The 20,466-nt window shown below is 44.7% G+C and overlaps 1 protein-coding gene across 16 annotated transcripts in view; it reads right to left on the bottom strand.

The window, feature by feature from the left end:
- The window catches only part of mark2b (MAP/microtubule affinity-regulating kinase 2b), a 100,812-nt gene that overhangs the window by 20,315 nt on the left and 60,031 nt on the right, over positions 1–20,466 (bottom strand). For 12 of the 16 annotated variants that reach the window (XM_055228947.1, XM_055228941.1, XM_055228943.1 and 9 more), the window contains exons 13-16: positions 18,642–18,699; positions 18,412–18,563; positions 14,865–14,956; positions 10,925–11,065 (exon numbers count right to left, since the gene is read on the bottom strand). In XM_055228947.1, the coding sequence (XP_055084922.1) occupies positions 10,925–11,065; positions 14,865–14,956; positions 18,412–18,563; positions 18,642–18,699 (443 nt within the window). The remainder of the gene's footprint in view (positions 1–10,924; positions 11,066–14,864; positions 14,957–18,411; positions 18,564–18,641; positions 18,700–20,466) is intronic. The other 4 variants (XM_055228949.1, XM_055228950.1, XM_033984149.2 and 1 more) reach the window with 1 other exon arrangement.

Below are 20,466 nucleotides of genomic sequence, written 5' to 3'. Positions count from 1 at the left end.
ACTCCCAGACACATCCTCTTGCTCCTCCAGTGGGACCCCAAGGAGTTCCCAAGCCAGCTGAGAGACAGCGTGTCCAGCGTGTCCTGGGTCTTCCCCGGGGCCTCCTCCTGGTGGGACATGCCCAGAACACCTCCCTAGGGAGGCGTCCAGGAGGCATCCTGAGCAGAAGCCTGAACCACCTCAACTGGCTCCTCTTGACGTGTAGGAGCAACGGCTCTACTCCGAGCTCCTCCTGTGTGACTGAGCTCCTCACCCTATCTCTAAGGGAGCACCCGGCCACCCTGCGGAGGAAGCCCATTTTGGCTGCTTGTATCCATGATCTTGTCCTTTCGGTCATTACCCAGAGCTCATGACCATAGGTGAGGGTAGGAACGTAGATTCACTGATAAGTTGAGAGCTTTGCCTTTTGACTCAGCTTCTTCTTTACCATGACGGTCAAATACAATGACTGCATCGCTGCAGACCCTGCACCAATCCCCGTGTCAATTTCGTGATCCATTCGTGCCTCACTAGTGAACAAGACCCCAAGATAATAATAATAATGGCTTACACTTGTAATGTGCTTTTCAAAGCCTCTCAAATCGCTACACTATAGTCATTATTCATTAATTTCCATACTTGGTGATGGTAAGCTACTGTAGCCACAGCTGCCCTGGGGCAGACTGACGGAAGCCAGGCTGCCAATCTGCGCCATCGGCCCCTTCGACCACCACCAATCATTCGCACACACACCACTTTCATTCTAAACAATGTGTGTGAAGTGTCTTGCCTAAGGACACAACGACAGAACTTGGTCCGAGCAGGACTCGATCCTCCGAACTTCGCCTTTTTCCGGTCAAGAACCATGGCCTCGGATTTGGAGGAGCTGAATCTCATCCCAGCCGCTTCACACTCGCCTGCAACCCGCCCCAGTGCCAGCTGCAGGTCCTGGCTCGAAGAAGCCATCAGGACACCATCATCCGCAAACAGCAGCGATGAGATCCTGTGGTTCCCAAACCAGACCCCCTCCGGCCCCTGACTGCACCTAGAAATTCTGTCCATAAATACAAAGAAACAGAACCGGTGAGGGGGCAGCCCTGGCGGAGTCCAACATGCACCGGGAACAGGTCTGACTTACTGCCAGCAATGCGAACACAGCCCCTGCTTCAGTCATACAGGGACCACACAGCCCTTAGCAAAGAGCCCCGGACGCCATACTCCTGGAGCATCTCCCAAAGGACACCACAAGGGACACGGTTGAATGCCTTCTCCAGATCCACAAAGCACATGCGGACTGGTTGGGCAAACTCCCATGAAACCAGAGACTTGAGGTACTCAGGACAGATCTCATCCACCCCCGGAGCCTTGCCACTGAGGAGCTTGCCAACCACCTCAGTGACTTCAGCCAGGGTCATGGACGAGTCCACCTCTGAGTCCCCAGTCTCTGCTTCCTCCTCATGATGGTGGGATTGAACAGGTCCTCAAAGCATTCCTTCCTCCGTCCGACAACATCCCCAGTCGAGGTCAGCCTCCTGCAGCATTGGATGGTTTGCCAGAATTTCTTTGAGGCCGTCCAATAGTCCTCCTGCATGGCCTCCCCGAACTCCTCCCAACCCCTAGTTTTTGCCACCGCGACAGCACAAGTCACAGTGCGCTTGGCCCACAAGCCAACAAGGCTTAATAGGACTCCTTCTTTAGCCTGACGGCATCCCTTACTCATGGTGTCAACCACCGGTTTCAGGGGTTGCCTCCGCGACAAACACCGCAGACCTTACGACCAAAGCAACGAGCGGCCGCGCCGGCAATAGAGGCAGTGAACATGGCCCACTTGGAATCCATGTCCCCTCCCCCGGGATCTGGGAGAAGCTCTCCCGGAGGTGTGAGTTTAAGACACCCCTGACAGAGGGCTCCACTAGACGTTCCCAGCAGACCCTCACGATACGCTTGGGCCTGCCAGGTCTATCCGTCTTCCTCCTCCGCCAGCGTATCCAACTCACAACCAGGTGGTGATCAGTTGACAGCTCTGCCTCTCTCTTCACCCGAGTGTCCAAGACACATGGCCGGAGGTCAGATGACACGACAACAAAGTTGATCATCACCCTCCGACCTAGGGAGACTTGAGCGGGTTATGCGGAGGCAGAAGAGGGGGAAGCGCGGAGGTATCCGTGCTAGGCTAGCACCTAGCCCACACCGGCCGGCCATCCCATCTGTTACACTGGCCAACAAACTGGATTACATCCGACTACTCCCTGCTACTTCCAAGACTGTGAGTGAGTGCTGTGTCTTTGTGTTTGTGGAAACGTGGCTAAATAACAGTGTCCCGGACCATGCCATTGAGCTAACATGTTACTGGGCAGACAGAGCTCTCGTCGAGGGAGGGAAGACTTGCGGCAGGGGACTCGGTGTTTACATCAGTGACGCATGGTGCCATGACGCTGCTGTGGTCTGCAAACACTGCTCACCACTTTTGGAGCTGTTCATCATCAGATGCCAGCCATTCTATCTGCCGAGGGAGTTTAGTGCCATTCTGCTGGTGGCAGTTTACATCCCTCCCAGCTCCTCCACCAACAACAAGAGTGAGGCACTGCACAAGCTCCACCAGCTCATCAGTGACCAGCAGACAGCCCATCCTGATGCCTTCTTCATTCTGGCCGGGGACTTCAATCATGCAAACCCCAAAAGCGTTTTCCCACAACTCCACGGACACATAAACTTTGCTACAAGAGGAAATAACATTCTGGACAATGTTTTTACTGCACGGAAAGGAGCCTACAAAGCCCTTCCCCTCCCCCACCTTGGTGCCTCAAGTCACTCCACTGTCATGCTAATGTCTGCATATAGACCACTGGTTAAAGTCACCAAACCAGTTCTTAAGCAGGTACGTGTGTGGCCGGAGGGATCCACAGAGGCACTCCAGGACTGTTTTTCCACCACTGATTGGAGTATATTCAGACAAGCAGGCCACATACAATAACTCTGTTGACCTCCAGGAATATACAGAGACAGTCACGTCCTACATGAGGAAGTGCATGGACGATGTCACGGTCACAAGTACCATCACCATCTGAGCAAATCAGAAGCCGTGGCTGACAGGAGAAGTCCACAGGCTCTGGAGGGCTCGGAATGTGGCCTTCAAAGCTGGGGACATGGCCGGCCTGAGGACAGCCAGGGCCAATCTGGCATGTGGTATCAGGGTGGCAAAGAGGCAGTACTCTTAGAGGATCGCTGACCACTTCAGGGACAGCAGAGACACCAGGAACCTGTGGAGGGGAATTCAGTCCATCACAGACTACAAGCCCCCTCCGCAGACCTGTGGCAGCTCCACTCCTCTGCTGCTGAACCAGCTCAACGACTTCTTTGCTCGCTTTGAGATGAAAAACAGCACCACGGCTCAGAAAATTCCACCCCCTCTCGGCGACCAGATGCTGACACTATCCTACGATAGTGTGAGACGTTCCCTCAAAGGGATAAACGTAAGGAAAGCCCCAGGCCCCGACAACATCCCTGGTTGTGTCCTGAGAGACTGTGCTGTGGAGCTCACTGATGTCATCACTGACATCTTCAACATCTCACTGAGCCAAGCTGTTGTCCCCACGTGCCTCAAGACCACCACCATCATTCCAGTCCCGAAGAAGCTGACTCCCACCTGCCACAATGACTACTGCCCGGTTGCACTCACTCCCATCCTCATGAAGTGCTTCGAGCGGCTCGTCATGCAACACATCAGATCTTCACCCCCCCCACCCTGGATCCCTTCCAGTTTGCATATCGGTCTAATCGCTCCACCGATAATGCCATCTCCATCGCCCTCCACTCAGCTCTCACCCACCTGGAGACCAATAACTCACATGTCAGAATGCTGTTCATCGACTTTAGCTCAGCATTCAACACCATCATCCCCCAGCAGCTCATCCACAAACTGAACCAAATAGGACTCAACACCCTGTGTAACTGGCTGCTTGACTTCCTGACCACAGTCAGTTCGAGTAGGAAACGACACATCCAGCACGGTTGTGATGAACACAGGGGTCCCCCAGGGATGTGTGCTGAGTCCCCTCCTCTTCATCCTTCTGACTGCACCCCTACATCCAGCTCTAACCTTTTCATTAAGTTTGTGGATGACACAACTGTGCTCAGTCTCATCCACAACAACGATGAGACGAGCTACAGGAGTGAAGTAAACAGGCTGGCCATGTGGTGCAAGGACAACAATCTCCACCTGAATGTGGAGAAGACGAAGGAGATTGTTGTGGACTTTAGGAGAGCGCACATCCAGCATGCTCCACTTATCATCAACGGTGCAGTGGAGCGAGTGAGCAGCACCAAGTTCCTGGGTGTGCACATCTGTGAGGGCCTCTCCTGGAGCAGCAACTCTGCATCACTGGCCAAAAGAGCTCAACAACGCCTCTACTTCCTCCGCAAACTGAAAAGAGCAAGAGCCCTGGCCCCCATCCTTCGGACATTCTACAGAGGCACCATCGAGAGTATTTTATCCAGCTGCATCACGGTGTGGTACGGCTCTTGCACCATGTTCTGCAAAAAGACTCCCCTCTACTGGACATTTATCACTCCCGCCTCACCCGCAAAGCCATCAAGATTGCAGGTGACTCCACCCACCCATCTCACAGTCTCTTCAGCCTGCTGCCATCAGGGAGGAGACTGCGGAGCCTTCAGGCCAGAACCAGCAGACTCAGGGACAGTTTCTTCCACCAGGTTGTCAGGAGACTCAACTCTCTCCCTGCCCTACCCTCACTTTTCCCCTCTGCCCCCCCTCAGCCCCCTGTCACCCAGTGAGAACAGTGGACTATGAAGCACTACCTCACTTTTATATGGACAATTAATAACTGTTACTTTATATATTTTAGCACATATATTTTATATAATTTTATATGGACCATCAATAACTGTTTACTTCATATATTTTAGCACATATATTTCTATATGGACAATCAATAACTTTTAATTTCACATATTTATTTAGCACTACCTCTTTTTTTTAAATCTGCGATCTCTGTTTATGCTTGAATGTTTCTGTTCTGTTTATATTTGAATGTTATTTGATTGTTACTTGGTTTGCACATTTCTTTTTTTTGGCACTTTTAATATGATTTCACTGAGGTGGGAGAGGACAGCAATTTCATCTGTGCTATATATCTTGTATGTATATGCACGTGACAATATAGAGATATTGAATTGAATTGAATAGGGTGTCCTGGTGCCACTTGCACTGATGGACAGCCTTGTGCTCGAACATGGTGTTCGTTATGGGCAAGCTTTGGCTAGCACAGAAGTCCAATAACAGACCACCACTCGGGTTTAGATCTGGGACGCCGTTCTTCCCGATCACGCCCCTCCAAGTGTCACTGTCATTGTACCCACATGGGCATTGAAGTCCCCCAGGAGAACAACAGTGTCCCCGGTCGGTGCACTGTTTAGTACCCCTCCCAGGAACTCCAAGAAGCCCGGGTACTTCTGTTTGGCCCATAGGCCACCACAACAGTGAGAGACCTGTCACCGACCCGAAGGTACAGGGACGTGACCCTTTGTTCACCAGGGTGAACTCCAACATGACTCGGCTGAGCTGTGGGGCAATAAGCCAGTTGGGTTCCAGAGCCCAAGCTGTGCATGGAGGTGAGGTCAACTATATCTAGCCGGTAATGCTCAATATCCTGCACAAGCTCAGGCTCCTTCCCCCCCAGTGAGGTGACATTCCATGTCCCCAGAGCTAGTCTCCACGTCAAGAGATCTGGTCGCCGAGGCACCAGCCTTCGACTGCCACCCAGATCTCCTTGCACCAGCTTTCCACAGATCCTCCCGCAGGTGGTGCGTCCACGGGAGGACGGACCCACGTCACTCCTTCGGGCTGAGCCCCCATGGGAAAAGGCACAGCCACCAGGTGCTCGCTGGTGAGCACCCACCCCAGGCCTGGCTCCCGGTAATGCCAGTCCGGGCGACGTAACAGGCCTTGATCTTGTACTCAACATGGAAGGCTTCTGAACCGCTCTTAGTCTGACCTGCTCTCAGTCTGACCTGTCCCTCTGGACCTGTTTGTCATGGGTGACCCTACCAAGGGCATGATGCCCCTGACAACATAGCTCTCAGGATCATCCGGGTGCTGAAACTCCTCCACCATGTTAAGGTGGTGGTTCAGTTTTGTATTTTTTTTTAATCTGGAAATGATGTCTAATTTTCTTTCTACTTCACACTTATGTACCGTTTTGTGTTACTTATTCACATAAAACACAAATGAAAAAATATTTAAATTTGTAGTTGTGACAAAATTTGAAAAAGTTCCAGGAGGATGAATACTTTTGCTTTTTTTTTTTTACTTTTTATCTGATAAAATTCATAAGTTTAACACACAAGTTAAACATACGTTATGAAAGGTAATTGTCTGTTTTTTGATCAGAAAAGAAAATAGAAACAACAAAATAAAGCTAGAAAACCAGTTTGACTTGGAAGTGACATCATCACTAAACAATCCGATAGAATGTTGTGATGTCATCTGAAACCCAGCAATAGGCACAGCACCCAGACAAAGCACCCACACAGAGGGTTTGGGCTCTTAAGGGAATCCATCCATCCATCCATCCATCCATTTTCTTCCACTTATCCGGAGCCGGGTCGCGGGGGCAGCAGTCTAAGCAGGGACTCCCAGACTTCCCTCACCCCAGACACGTCCTCCAGCTCCTCCGGTTGGGACCCCAAGGCGTTCCCAGGCCAGCCGAGAGACATAGTCCCTCCAGCGTGTCCTGGGTCTTCCCCGGGGCCTCCTCCCGGCCACTCTGCGGAGGAAGCCCATTTCAGCCGCTTGTATCCGCGATCTTGTCCTTTCGGTCATTACCCAGAGCTCATGACCATAGGTGAGGGTTGGAACGTAGATTGACCGGTAAATCGAGAGCTTCGCCTTCCGGCTCAGCTCCTTCTTTACCACAACGGACCGATACAGCGACCGCATCACTGCAGACGCAGCTTAAGGGAATCTTTTATCTATAGTTACTGGGCTCCACAACAAATACAAGCTAAGTAGATTGAGACATTAACAATCATTAGGCCGTAATAAAAGCATGTGTAATGTTACAATGGATGCATGCCTCTTTTATATAGAGAGTAATCGGTATGGGCTTTCACTGTATTGACTAGTGATTTAAAGCTCCAGCATAGGTCAATCAGAAAGGGGTGTTGTGCTAAATGTAGAGTTTATAGTAGATATTCGTATATACTTGGAAAAAATGATCAAAATCAGTCTTGGACATTGGCTTTTTTATACTCTGGTTTCTGAATACTGATAATGATAATTACTATATGTTCAATATATAAAAGCTGGAACAAAATATTTTGGGGAGATTTGAATTGTAGAGCGTTGAAAAAGTAACTTCTGTGGCTAATTATTGCTTCAATCTGCTTTCAATTTGTTGCAGTCCATGCCACTTAGACACTGTCTATTTAAAAGTTGTTTACTGAGATTATCTAGTTTCAATATGATCATTTATTGCATTACATCACTGTAGAAATATGTTGTGCTTCAAAATTTGTTACTGTGCCAGTTCCTTTGTTACTGTGTGATGTCATATAGTACTTGAAATTGCAAAAAGTACTTGAAATTGCAAAAAGTGAGGAAAAGGGAGGGAGTGAAGGAGGGAGTGAAGGAGTAAAGGAGGCAGGGATGGAGGAAGGGGAAAAAGGAGGAAAAACCAGCTGGTCTGGTTGTGTTCACAGGCAGTAGGTTATCAGAGCTCAAGTGACTGCTAAAAGACAGCCTTAAAGCAAACACTCTTTCCCAGGATACTGTTGCTAAGGAACAGCTCACAGAATAGCCCAGTTTAGTGCAGCTCATGTGCATATAATGCAGGTAAATACTGAGAAGTTGAGCTTTTTACAGATACAGACTTATCATATGTCTGTTTATGGTACTGTCAACACAGAAAGTCAGTCAGGCAATACTCCATGGAGATCAGATTTCCTGGTACTGGTCCAATCACAGTCAAGAGGGCGGGGTTTGTGACTGGGCATATCCAATGTCACAATGGATCACAGTGCATTGGCTTTTATTGTTGCATAAGTTAGATTCACATTCAGAGAGTTTAAAGGCATGACAGAGCCATATGTAGTAACCAATGGCCATCGTGTGATAACTTCAATATTTAGACCTTTCTAATTTATCAAAACTCAGAAATAATTTTAAACAAAAATCTATGATCATGAGTGGCTCCCCATTTAAAGTGGGACTAATCACCTTGACATCACTCACAGCCACAGTACAAACGTGCTTCTGAAATGGGCAGTGCCTTCAAAGTGCATATGATAGGTTTTCATGTTTTTCTAATTATGACATGGTTTGGTGGGATTCTACCTGTGTAATATTTTATCATAGTTATACATCAGTTTGTGGAAAAAAGTTGAGATGTACTAAAATACATTGCTAAATTCTGAATATGGAATACTTCTACCCATGTCATAAACACAGAAAATTCCATCTACAAGCAGACACAATTTATGTATAAGGAAGGCATTTTTCTGGCAGTTTAAACATTAACAAAATAAAAGTATTGTCATTTTTCATACATACTTGCCTTATAGCCTGATCTCGTCAGATCTCGGAAGCTAAGCAAGGTCAGGCCTGGTTAGTACTCGGAAGGCAGACCGCAGGGAATTCCAGATGCCATAGTGGGGCACCAGTAGCAAAAATTTGTTGTGTCCTTAGGCAAGACACTTCACCCACATTGCCTAGTATGAAAGTGGTGTGTGCTTGAGTGTGTTGGAGGGGCCGAAGGCACAGATTGGCAGCTTTGCTTCCATCAGTCTGTTCTAAGGCAGCTGTAGCTACAGTAGTAGCTTACCACCATCAAGTGTGGAGTGAATGAATAATGTACTGTAAAGCACTTTGGGGGTCATGAAAGGCACCGTATAAATGCAATGATTAATTACTTAAATTAATTAACTTTTTGGTCAAATCTTAACTATTGTGGAATGTATGTTTTGGCCCTTATGGTTGCTAGGTAACAGTTATGGAATTACCTTTAAAGGTCCTATATTATGTAACATTGACTCATGTAAACTAAGTTCTCCTAGAATGTTATTACAAAACATACCTAGAGTTGGGTTTTGTTTAATTCACACGTTTCAGTAATCCTGGTTTATTAGTCTGTCGACATCTCTAAAATGCACTATTCCACCTTGTGATGTAATAAAGCTGTAGTTTTCAAGTTAACAGCTAATTCTTACCTTTAGTGTAAGAAGTGTGAATGAAACAAAACACAACTCCAGGTATGTTTGTGATGAGTAAACAGCATTAAAACATAGACCAGAATATAGAGCAATATTGGCACCTTAAGTATGACACATGGAAGCAAATTTAGGGAATGTAGGGAATGTAGTGAATGCCTAGTCTAACCTGTCATATGCACTTTAAGGGGTGAGAGGGGTGGGACAGGGAGGTGGGCCTGAGATTTACACAGAGATAGTGTTAACTTCATTACGGTGTGTTAAGTGCTAATCAACAACTACCCTGATCCTGTGTGTAAGCAATACCACAGGCTCACACTTAACACTCTTCCTTGTCATGCCATGTTGCATTTGATAGAGGCCCGTGAGGTCACATTGGACCTCTTGAAATGCAGTGGCAGAGCCACAAAGGTGCAAATGAACCTGTCTTGTACTCAAAAGAAAGGAACACGAGACAATGCTATGTACTCAGTTTCATGGAAAAAAAAATATGATTTAGTGTTAAGATCCACTGTTTTTTTTAAATATATGGGGAAAATGAATGGGAATTTGACTTCAAGTCACACCTCTTTTGGATATTTTCTGCATCTGTTACTCCAACCTTAAAGCGATAGTATTCAACTTTTTCCCTCTAAAATTCAATGAAAATAAATGTATTTTTTTCCTTTGTTCTTACTGTGAGTAGGTTTGCTTCTCCACAAAAGTGACTCTTATTTGGCCTCTTTTTTTCCATGGAAATGTTGTTGATTTGGCTATAATCACAGTATGTCACAGAACTAATCTATGTTTATGGAAAAGTATGGTTTTAACTTTCCATTTCCATGGAATCATGCAATTGAGGTAACTAAGCAAGTAGCAGTTCTTAAAGATGCACTATGGAATCTGTTTTGGAGGTTCATGTTCTGCTTATCTCGATTGCGTTTTCTAAAATGTTGTTTATAATGTTGTTTCCTCATCACAAATATACTCAGACTTTAGTTTCATTCACACATGTTGCACACACAAACCCTGCATATTTAAGTTGTGTTCTTCTTTCAAACAGAAACTCTGTTCCACCTTATGTCATGTGGTAATACAGGTGCTTCACTGGGTTTTGAAACTCCTTACACCTTCACTAGAATTATTTGGATAATTTCAGCCATGAAATTGACAATCTCTCCTGAACAAAAGGTAACATGAAAATTACCGCATCATGATATCACAATTTGGAACAGAGCATTTTAAGCTTTGGAGATGTAGACAGACTCATAATAAAGGTTACGCAACCATATGTGAAAAAAAAAAATAACAAAAACACAGCTCCGGGGATGTTTCTGCGGAGGTAACAACATTCTATCATAGCTAAAAGCTCACAATAGTCAATTTTGCATAACTAACTGTAACTGAAAAAAAGTAAAATTTATTGCTAAACCTGTAAATCGGCCTGGTGAGGTTACCTCACCTGGTGAGGTGAGGTTTGGTGAGGTTCCATGGAAATGCCATATTGTGGAACATTCCAGGCAAAACCAGAATATCTCTGCCAGGTGGCAGACCCTCCATCAAAAAAGTTACATAGTGCACCTTTAACATCTTGAGTTCAGCATCCCTCTAGTTGGTTATAAACCACATGTACTTTCCTCCTTTGGCTCCATATACTTTTCTTTACCCAGGAGTCATTAGGTGTTTAGTGTTAGTGTTATTTAGTAACAATGATGAAGATGAATGGATGAGGAACACTTGCCTGGAGCGAGGTACGTGCAGTTCGGAGGGGCAGGGGTGGTTGGAGGACGAGTGGGACTTGTGATGTCGGGGGCGTGAGGACGATGAGGAGAGCACGGCTGTGGCAGAGGCAGTGGATGCACGGGACCCCGGGGTGTTCAGGCTGAGGGAGGGGGAAAGGGAGACCCGCCCGGCACGCACACACAGACAAAAACACAGATACACACACGGAGCGGATGAGTGCGCGGCGGGGGGCAGGGCGGAGCATGGTTAGCAGCAGGACATGTCACACATGATAATAGCAGAGAGAGAGCGAGAGAGAGAGCGAGCGAGAGAGAAGAGAGAGAGAAAGAGAAGGGGACAGACAAAGAGAAGGAAAGAGACAGCGACAGAGACAAGGAGAGAGAAGAGGGAAAGAGAAAGAGGGGAGAGAGGATAGAAAGAAAGAGAAGGAGAAAGAGATAAACAGTGAGAGAGGGAGAGAGAGTGTAAGAGAAATAAGATAGAAAGTGGAAAAGAGACAGAAAGGGATAGAAAGTAGTAGGGGGGGGGGGGAGGACAGGGAAAGGAGAGGGCACCAACAGTGGAAGACAACTCTGTAGACCAGGGGTGTTCATTACGTCGATCGCGATCTAGGCATTTTGGGTAGATCATGTCCCGTCATCCAACCAGTCACATGACTAATATACAGGACAACCAGTCAGATTACACCTGACCCTAGGTCACATCATGGGCGCTGCACACGCATAAACAAGCGCGAGTTAGTTTAACCCTATAGCATCGGATCCTATCGTCGCTGATAGAGCGGGTTGCGGACTTTCCAGCAGCATAACTCCGCGCCCAGTTGTGGTCTCATGTAAATTCAAACGGCGTCTCAAAGCGGAGGCACGGGGCTATTTAAATATTTTACCGTCATTACGGTAATCTGCCTCTGTTGTCCCTCGAAGGTGACAAATGAGAGCACGGGCGCTGCGGGGATTTTCCCAGTCATTTATTCGATGCGTCAAAGAAAAAAATATGGATGGATGTGTAAAATAGAAGTAGTTGTGTGAAAAAATGCAGTAAATTCTGATACTTCATTTAACATGATTTTTATGGCTATAAAAAAAGACAAAACCGTAATCCACATGATTAGCTCTGTTATCACTTTCAAACGAAAAATGCAGTTTTACACCTGGCTGGCTGTCAGAAGCTACTGCACGAACTATGCATCCCTCACTGATTCTATTCAGTGCAAGTCAGAGCAGTAATCATCATTCAACTAATTAAGAACATGTAAGAAGTTCAGTTGTGTTGTGCTGTATTATCTCATGACGTTGTGCAAGGTACATCAAAATGCACTGTACATGTAAGAATTCATAATACATTTACAAATAAATATATGTTTAACATTTTTGTATGAGGTAGATCTTTCAGACACGATGATTTTAAAAGTAGCTCGCATACTGAAAAAGTCTGAGCACCCCTGCTGTAGACTTATCACAAGTTTTAGATACACAAATCAAATGGAGTTGTATTTTTGTGACTTAGCTTTACACACCAATTCACTTACTTTGGTTTAGGAAGCTGTGGAACTATTGACCTTGTTCTGCTCAACTCCTATTTATAAAGAGCAGGTTTTAAATGGTTTTGTAAAGAAATAGCAGAGTGCATTGCATTGGGCTTAAATACAGTCCATGTCTCCACACATGTGCTCAGTACCTGCTTAGAAGTCATGTGACTGAGTCTGATGTCCTGGTGCAGCACTCTTGTTCACACAGGATTGAATTAGAGGCATCACTAAGAAACCCATTTCCTCAACTTTGTGTTAATGATTCTGGTTGCTATGACAACTAAGGCTTGCACTAACAGCAGTCTCACTACGGTAACAAGGGATGCAGGGAGAGTGGAGGAGAGAGAAAGAGATAGCGAGAGAGAGGGAGGAGAAGGGGGATTTCAGAAGAGACTGAGATGACAGAAACAACAAAAAAGGGGAGTAAGGAGAGGGATAACAGAAGGGAGAGATGCAAGAGGGGAGTTTTTTTGATGAGAGAGAGACAGCAAGAGAGAAGGGGTGTTCTGAGGAGAGGAAAAGATTTCAGGAGAGATAGATAAAGAAGGAAGGTTTATGAGAAGAAAAAAGAGCGAGTGAAAGGTGAAACTACGAGACAAAGAGAGAGACAGAAGAGAGGCTAATGGAGAGAAAAAAGTGTGAGTGAAAGAAGAGGAAAGACTACAACAGTAAGAGAGAGCAAGAGAGGAGAGCTGAAGACACAATGAGCAAACTTTTAACAGGTAAAACAATGCTGATGGTCGAGTTAGCAAAGGGTACCCATAGTACATAAGCTGTCTGAAGCGCCCGTCCACTGTGTCATACGTTTAACAGCATACATGATACAGAGGTGAAAGGACGCGTCAGAGAGGACATGAGAGTGACCATATGAGTGTGTGACAGCTGATATGGTGAGGCTTCACTTTAAAGGGGACATATTATACTAAATACACAGTAGAGGATATTAACCATGTTCTAATTGTGTTTCTTTCATCATTATTTTACTGTGGATATTGTAGAGCTGTATTTTAATTGGTTCATGCATATTTGAGTAATCCAGTATTATTATTATGCATTTGAGGGTCGAGTGCTCAGAAAATCAGCTATGTGGTAACTAATGACCACAAGACATAATCTTATTTAAAATCTCTTTTTGAAACTTTATAAATTGTCAACTTATTAAAGCATTTCACCAATCTTTTGTTATAAAAGTACTTTTTCAGAATCAGAATCAGAAGACCTTTATTGCCATTGTCAGTGAACACAGCTCACAAAGTAGGAACTTACTTTGGTAATAAATTGCAACATAAAAACACTAAATAAGTACAAGTACAAGTTCAGTGCAGATATTCTAAAGTGTCAATGGTACTTTTTGGACTTAAAAAAACATGGTATGGATATTATTTACCACATAGCTGGTTAGCCAGCGTGATGCCTTGAACTCTTAAGACTTTACAAACTTTTTCAAATATTATTGTAAAAATGTATGCAAAATTTACACCCAAAACAGGAGTGGGTGGTGACTGTTGAGTTCAATACATAAAAGATTGTGTCACTTCCGGATCGAACCAGACACTTCACAGCTTATTTCTAGCTTTGTTTTTGTTTCTTATTCATCAAACAAGAAAATTACCTTTCAAAAGCATCTGTTTAATCACAGTAATATTACCATAACATAGGATTACCAGTGTGTATGTCCCACTAACTGCTGGATCACCTCTCACACTAGCTGAGCATACTTTCTGTCACAGTTATAACCATAGATCCATGCTTATGACCTTGTTAGCTATAAACGACTGCAATCTCTTTTAACGTGAGATGTACTGTTGCCAAAAAAGAGGAAATTGAAACATGTTCACAGTTTTCAATCAACTGATGGACCCGGAAGTGACATCACACTTAACAGCTCTATTGTGAAGTTGTTAATATAGGGTCTGGGTCATACAAAAATGTTAAGAAATGTTAGATACCTTTTTTCAACAATAAAAACACAGCTAATTAAAATACAGCTCTTCAGTTTCTGTGAAATGCCACAGGATCAGTTGTGCAGTTTTGAACAGGAAGCCAATAGAGCAGTTGTTTAGGTTAAATTATGTGGTTTACAATGAACACAATGTAAAATCCAGATCAATATTTGACATGTTTAAAACTCAACACCAGAAAGAAAGCATAATATGTCCTCTTTAACATGGAAGCCTAGGAAGCATGATGCACAGTAAGCATTGCGGGATAATTATGACGACTTTGATTTTGACCGATTCAAAAATCAAAGCTGTACTACTTAGTTCTTCGATGGTTTGGGTGAATGTGTAATTACTCTGCTGATGTGTGGGGCATCGGGCTGAGGGGAGAGGGATTGGGTGTTGATGGGTGGAGCTCTGGGGAACGTGACTCACATCAAGTGCATGTATATGCGTTTGTGGGGGCGTACCTGTCCTTGCCGTTGTGGATGCCAGGCCCTAGGGTAGCCCTCTCGGTCTGGGGGGAGGTTCTGCTGCGGCTACCGGTGGACAGGATGCTGTTCTGTGGTGAGGCAGATGACAGGGACAGATTCAGGTGGCTTGGAACATGAGCAGAACATGTCTTACTTGCTTAATGTAAAGGGCCTATGTTACAACATTTTCTGATCTACACTGCCTGGCCAAAAAAAAGTTGCCACCTTTAACTAAGCAAAAAGGTACGAGCCTTCTCCAGTTGGTCAGGTCTAGGCTCAACAAAAGTATATGTTTAAAGAATGAGGTCAGCCTACTACCTGAATATACTGAATGACCAGGTAATTTTTCTTCCCTAATGGCACGGGCATATTCCAAGATGACGATGCCAGGTTCATCGGGCTCAAATTTTGAAAGAGTCGTTCAGGGAGCATGCAACATCGTTTTCACACATGCATTAGCCACCACAGTCCAGACCTTAACCCCACTGAGAATCTTTGGGATGTGCTGGAGAAGGCTTTGCCCAGTGGTCAGACTCTACCATCATCAGTGCAAGATGTTGGTGAAAAATTAATGGAACACTGGATGGAAATAAATCTTGTGACATTGCAGAAGGTTACTGAAACAAGCTGTGTCAGTGTGATCAAAGCCAAAGGCGGTCCAACAAAATATTAGAGTGTATAACCTTTTTATTTGGTGGGCGACTTTTTTTTGGGCCCGGCAGTGTATGTTAAAATGTAGTTTCCTCATAATAAATTTACCCGGAGTTGCATTTTGTTTTATTCATTGTTTAAACACACAAATCCTGCATTTAGACTGACTTCGTCTCTGAAACAGAAAACACTCTTGTGATGTCATGTGGTAATACAGAAAGTGTTCCACTGTGTTATTAAACTCCATAAGCTAGAATCAAATCATTTAATAATTTCTGGGATTGACAAACTCTACTGAACAAAAAGTAAAAGGTAACTGTTAACGTGAAAAGTACCACTTCATGACTTCACAAGTTGGAACAGAGCATTTTGAGCTTTGTAGAAAGACTAAAAATAAAGGATTATTCAAATTATTATTATTATTATTATTGTGTGAATGAAACAAAACATAACTCTGGGTATGTTTTTGATGAGGTAACAGCATTCTAACATGGCTTGAAGTTCACAAGAGTCAATTTTGCGCAATATAGGATTTTTCAAATTTAGCCTGATTTGTGAGATATGTAATGTAAGGGTTATGAAAACTGTGCTCATTGACAATCAAATATATAGTGCACTGGAGTAAAATCAGTTGTGCTACATCTGATTAGTTAAATCATGTGTAAAAATATCCAAATCCAGAACTTTATAAATAATCAATATTGTGTAAATGTATTAAAGCTGCACTATGTAACTTTTCTCGAGCTGGGTAAAACATCACGATATATATGCCCCACAACCTGTCAGACCACTCTTGTCCCAGTCTACAGGAGGTCAGAGAACCGAATAGGTGCAAAAGAGGGCTACCAGACATTCAAGGACATCTAGTAATTTAGCATTAGCACTAAAATTTTGCAGCTATAATTACTAATGAGAATGACTCTCCTACATACAACCATACTTTTGGTTGAAATACATCAGTGACATCTCATCTACAGTGAGCAATTGATTTTCAGACATGCAACTTATACTACAAATATAGCCTACATTGAAGCATTGGAAGTTTTTACTTTCATTTTAAAAAAGTGGACCAAAACAATGATGTGCTAGTGTGAAATGGAGAGGCCGCATGTTATCATGCTGTAAACACTTTGTGTTTACACTGTAAAGAGCTTTGAGCGCCTTGAGGGTGGAAACGATTTAAAAAATGTGACCATTTATCAGAGCTGGTGATGTAAAACGAGAGAGTACACACCCAAATACATTTCTAATATTTTTCTGGCTGTTTCTTACCATGTGCAGATGAACACCTCTCCTAGTCTGCACCTAATGTAAATTGGACTGCAGTGTTACATACAGTGCAGTCCAATTTACATTAGGTGCAGACTAGGTGAGGCACTGTTATATACTCCAGCCTGGAGCCAGGCCTGGGGTGGGTGTGTGACAGCGAGCACCTGGTCAGGCACAGCTTGAAGGAGCGACGTGGGGCTGTCCTTCAGTGCACCCACTACCTGCAGAAGGATCTGTGAGAGGCCGGTGCAGAAAGATCTGGGCAGTAGTAGTAGGGAGCTAAACGACCAGATCTCCGGACATGGAGACTGGCTCTGGGGACATGGAATGTCACCTCGCTGGGGGGGGCCCTTAGCTTATGCAGGAGGTTGTTATCGACTAGATATAGTCGGCCTCACCTCCACGCACAGCTTGGGCTCTGGAACCCCACTCCTTGAGAGATGCTGGACTCTCCATTTCTTTGGCATTGCCCGTGGAGAGAGGTGGTGGGCTGGTGTGAGCTTGCTTATTGCCCCACTCAGCCGCCATGTGTTGGAGTTCACCCCGTTGAATGAGAGGGTTGCGTCCCTACACCTCACTGTTATGTCGGCCTATGGGCCAAACAGCAGAGTACCCGGCCTTGTTGAAGTCCCTGGGAGAGGTACTAGACAGTGTACTGACCAGAAAATCCATTGTTCTACTGGGGGACTTCAACGCCCACGTCGGTCACTGCAGTGATACGGTTGCTGTATCGGACTGTCATCCATCCATCTATCCATTTTCTTCCGCTTATCCGGGGCCGGGTCGCGGGGGCAGCAGTCTAAGCAGAGACTCCCAGACTTCCCTCACCCCGGACACGTCTTCCAGCTCCTCCGGTGGGACCCCAAGGCATTCCCAAGCCAGCCGCGAGACATTGTCCCTTCAGTATGTCCTGGGTCTTCCCCGGGGCCTCCTCCCGATGGAACATGCCCAGAACACCTCCCTAGGGAGGCGTCCAGGAGGCATCCTGAGCAGATGCTCGAGCCACCTCAACTGGTTCCTCTCGACGTGTAGGAGCAGCGGCTCTACTCCGAGCTCCTCCCGTGTGACTGAGCTCCTCACCCTATCCCGGCCACCCTACAGACGAAACCCATTTCAGCCGCTTGTATCCGCGACCTTGTCCTTTCGGTCATTACCCAAAGCTCATGACCAAAGGTGAGGGTAGGAACGTAGATTGACTGGTAAATCGAGAGCTTTGCCTTTGGACTCGGCTCCTTCTTTACCACAACGGACCGATACAGCGACCGCGCATCACTGCAGACGCTGCACCGATCCGCCTGTCAATCTCACGCTCCATCCTCCCTCACTTGTATCGGACTTCTGGAAGGACTATATCTCTCGGCTGGCCTGGAAACCAAGGTGTTTCCGGGTTTCACTGGAGGAGCTTGAGGATGTGTCTGGGGTGAGAGAAGTCTGGGAGTCCCTGCTTAGCCTGCTGCACCCGTGACCCAGCCCCAGAAAAGCGGATGGATGTTACATACAGCGGATTTTCAGTTTGATAGATTTATTTAAACTGGGCTAGGCCAGTTATCTGTTTTTCCTGTTGTGTATGTAAGCACAGTGAGTGTATAGTGTGTTTGATTTGGAGAGATGTGTGTGTTCTCACGGTGGAGGGGGTGGCGCTCTTCTTGCGGTCCGGGGGCAGGGGGCTGGCTGGGACCTTGGTGGTGGAGCTGCTGGACGAGCCTTTCCTGCTTGAGTCCTCGGTGGTGCTGCTGCCTTTCTCCCCCTGTCCTCCCCTCTTGGAGTAGGATGAGCCTAGGGACAGAAGACACGTGAGTAGTATTCTCCCCTCTCTCCCTCTACCCACTACCCCTCCACAACCACCCATCTCACCCTGGTCAGTGGCTCTGCGGTTTGGAGGCTTTTGGTTGGACGAGACACTGCGCTGTACCTGAGAAAGAGCAGCAAGATTTTTGATTAATCATAAGAATTCATTTCAATTGCAAGGTTTTCTAAGCATTGTAAATCTAAAAATACACTACCAGTCAAAAGTTTGGACACACCTTCTCTTTTTGCTTTAGGTTTAATACTATTTTCTGAACACATCAAATATTTGAAGCAATTCTAAATATATTTTAGTTTTATATTTTATATTGAAATTCCTCAAAGTAGCCTTGCAAACCTCAATCCGTGAGCTTCATGATGAAGTCATCTAAAATAGTTTTAGCTTCACAGCTGTGTCTTGTCAGGGTTTGTTGGTGGAGTAGCAAGAGTGTACAAAGAGGTGATTAAAGGAAAGGGCAAACATAAACTTTAAAAAACTTGTTAGGAGTTATTTCAAACTTTTTGTTTACTATATTCCATATGTGTTCATTCAGTTTTGAGGACTTCAATGAGAATCCACAATGTACAGTACAAGACAAATGTTTGGACACACCTTCTCATTCAGTGTTTACTACTTTCTACTTTTTAAACACATACAAAGGATACATGGAATTATGTAGCAAAGAAAAAAAAAAAGATATCCAAATGCTGAAAGTAGCCACCCTTTGCTTGGTTGACAGCACTGCAAACCCTTGGCCTTCTCTCAATTAGATTCATGATGAAGCCTCCTGAAATGGTTATATATATATATATATATATATATATATATATATATATATATATATATATATATATATATATATATATAATCTAAAACATGTTTTGAGTGATTTTGAGTTTATTTTTTGTTGAACAGATTCCACATGTGTTCACTCATAGTTATGATGCCTTCAGTGAGAATCTACAATGTATCGACGAAAACAATGAAAAAAGTGTGTTCAAACTTTTGACTAGTAGTGTAGGTGTAACGCTTCCTTAGTTGTTTATTTGCTTGGTTCTTAAGAAAGAAAACATTTGCATTAGAAACCAAGGGGGTATGTCTTGAATGAAACAAGTGCACACTCCTAACTATTGCACTATGCATGTACCGACCACATCAGCAACAAAATCGAATGAAGAGGCTTCTGGTTAAATAACATGGAACTCTCTCCTGTTCTTTGCTGTGTGCGCGCTGTGTACACGCTATCTACAGTACCTACAGTGTCATACGCGGAGTCATACGCGGAGTCATACGCACCCCCTGGCATCTCACCGCGGCTCCCCCAGGGGGGCACGGTGAGATGCCCCACTATTGCCCCACTATTTGAGAACCACTGGTCTAATCCAACTTCATGAGAATGTTGTGATTAGATTTTTCAAATTTTAATAGAATAACTGAGAAAGAAAATTGTTAAGAGAAATAATAAAAAGTCACTTAATCAAATAGTTTTACTGTAGTCATTCCTTATCCTGTCTTAGAATAAAGTATCAGTATTGACACTTTGCAGTGACATCACTTTGGGGGTGTTCTGCATGCATGTCTATGCAGGAATGTTACCATAGTGACACAATGCAGAGATTAGCAAACACAGGCTGATACATTTTAAAATTGTCACAAAAAAATCATACGTATACAATGGATTTAATCAACACATTTTCAGGAGGCCTGTGATCAATATGAGTGTTCATGGTTCTGTTTTCAAAAACCAGCTAGTTTGTGACTGTAATATAATGTTATTTGAGAGCATCAATAGAGTATAAATATGAGTAAAACTATAATCATATTTATGGTTCTGCTCTTGAAATTCAGTCTTGGGGTCCCTGATGGTTAGTGAGGGCCTGTATATGTGCTTGG

This window comes from Periophthalmus magnuspinnatus, chromosome 18 (assembly GCF_009829125.3).
Source record: "Periophthalmus magnuspinnatus isolate fPerMag1 chromosome 18, fPerMag1.2.pri, whole genome shotgun sequence".
Lineage (NCBI taxonomy): Eukaryota > Metazoa > Chordata > Actinopteri > Gobiiformes > Gobiidae > Periophthalmus > Periophthalmus magnuspinnatus.
This window is presented reverse-complemented; position numbering and strand designations above follow the sequence as displayed.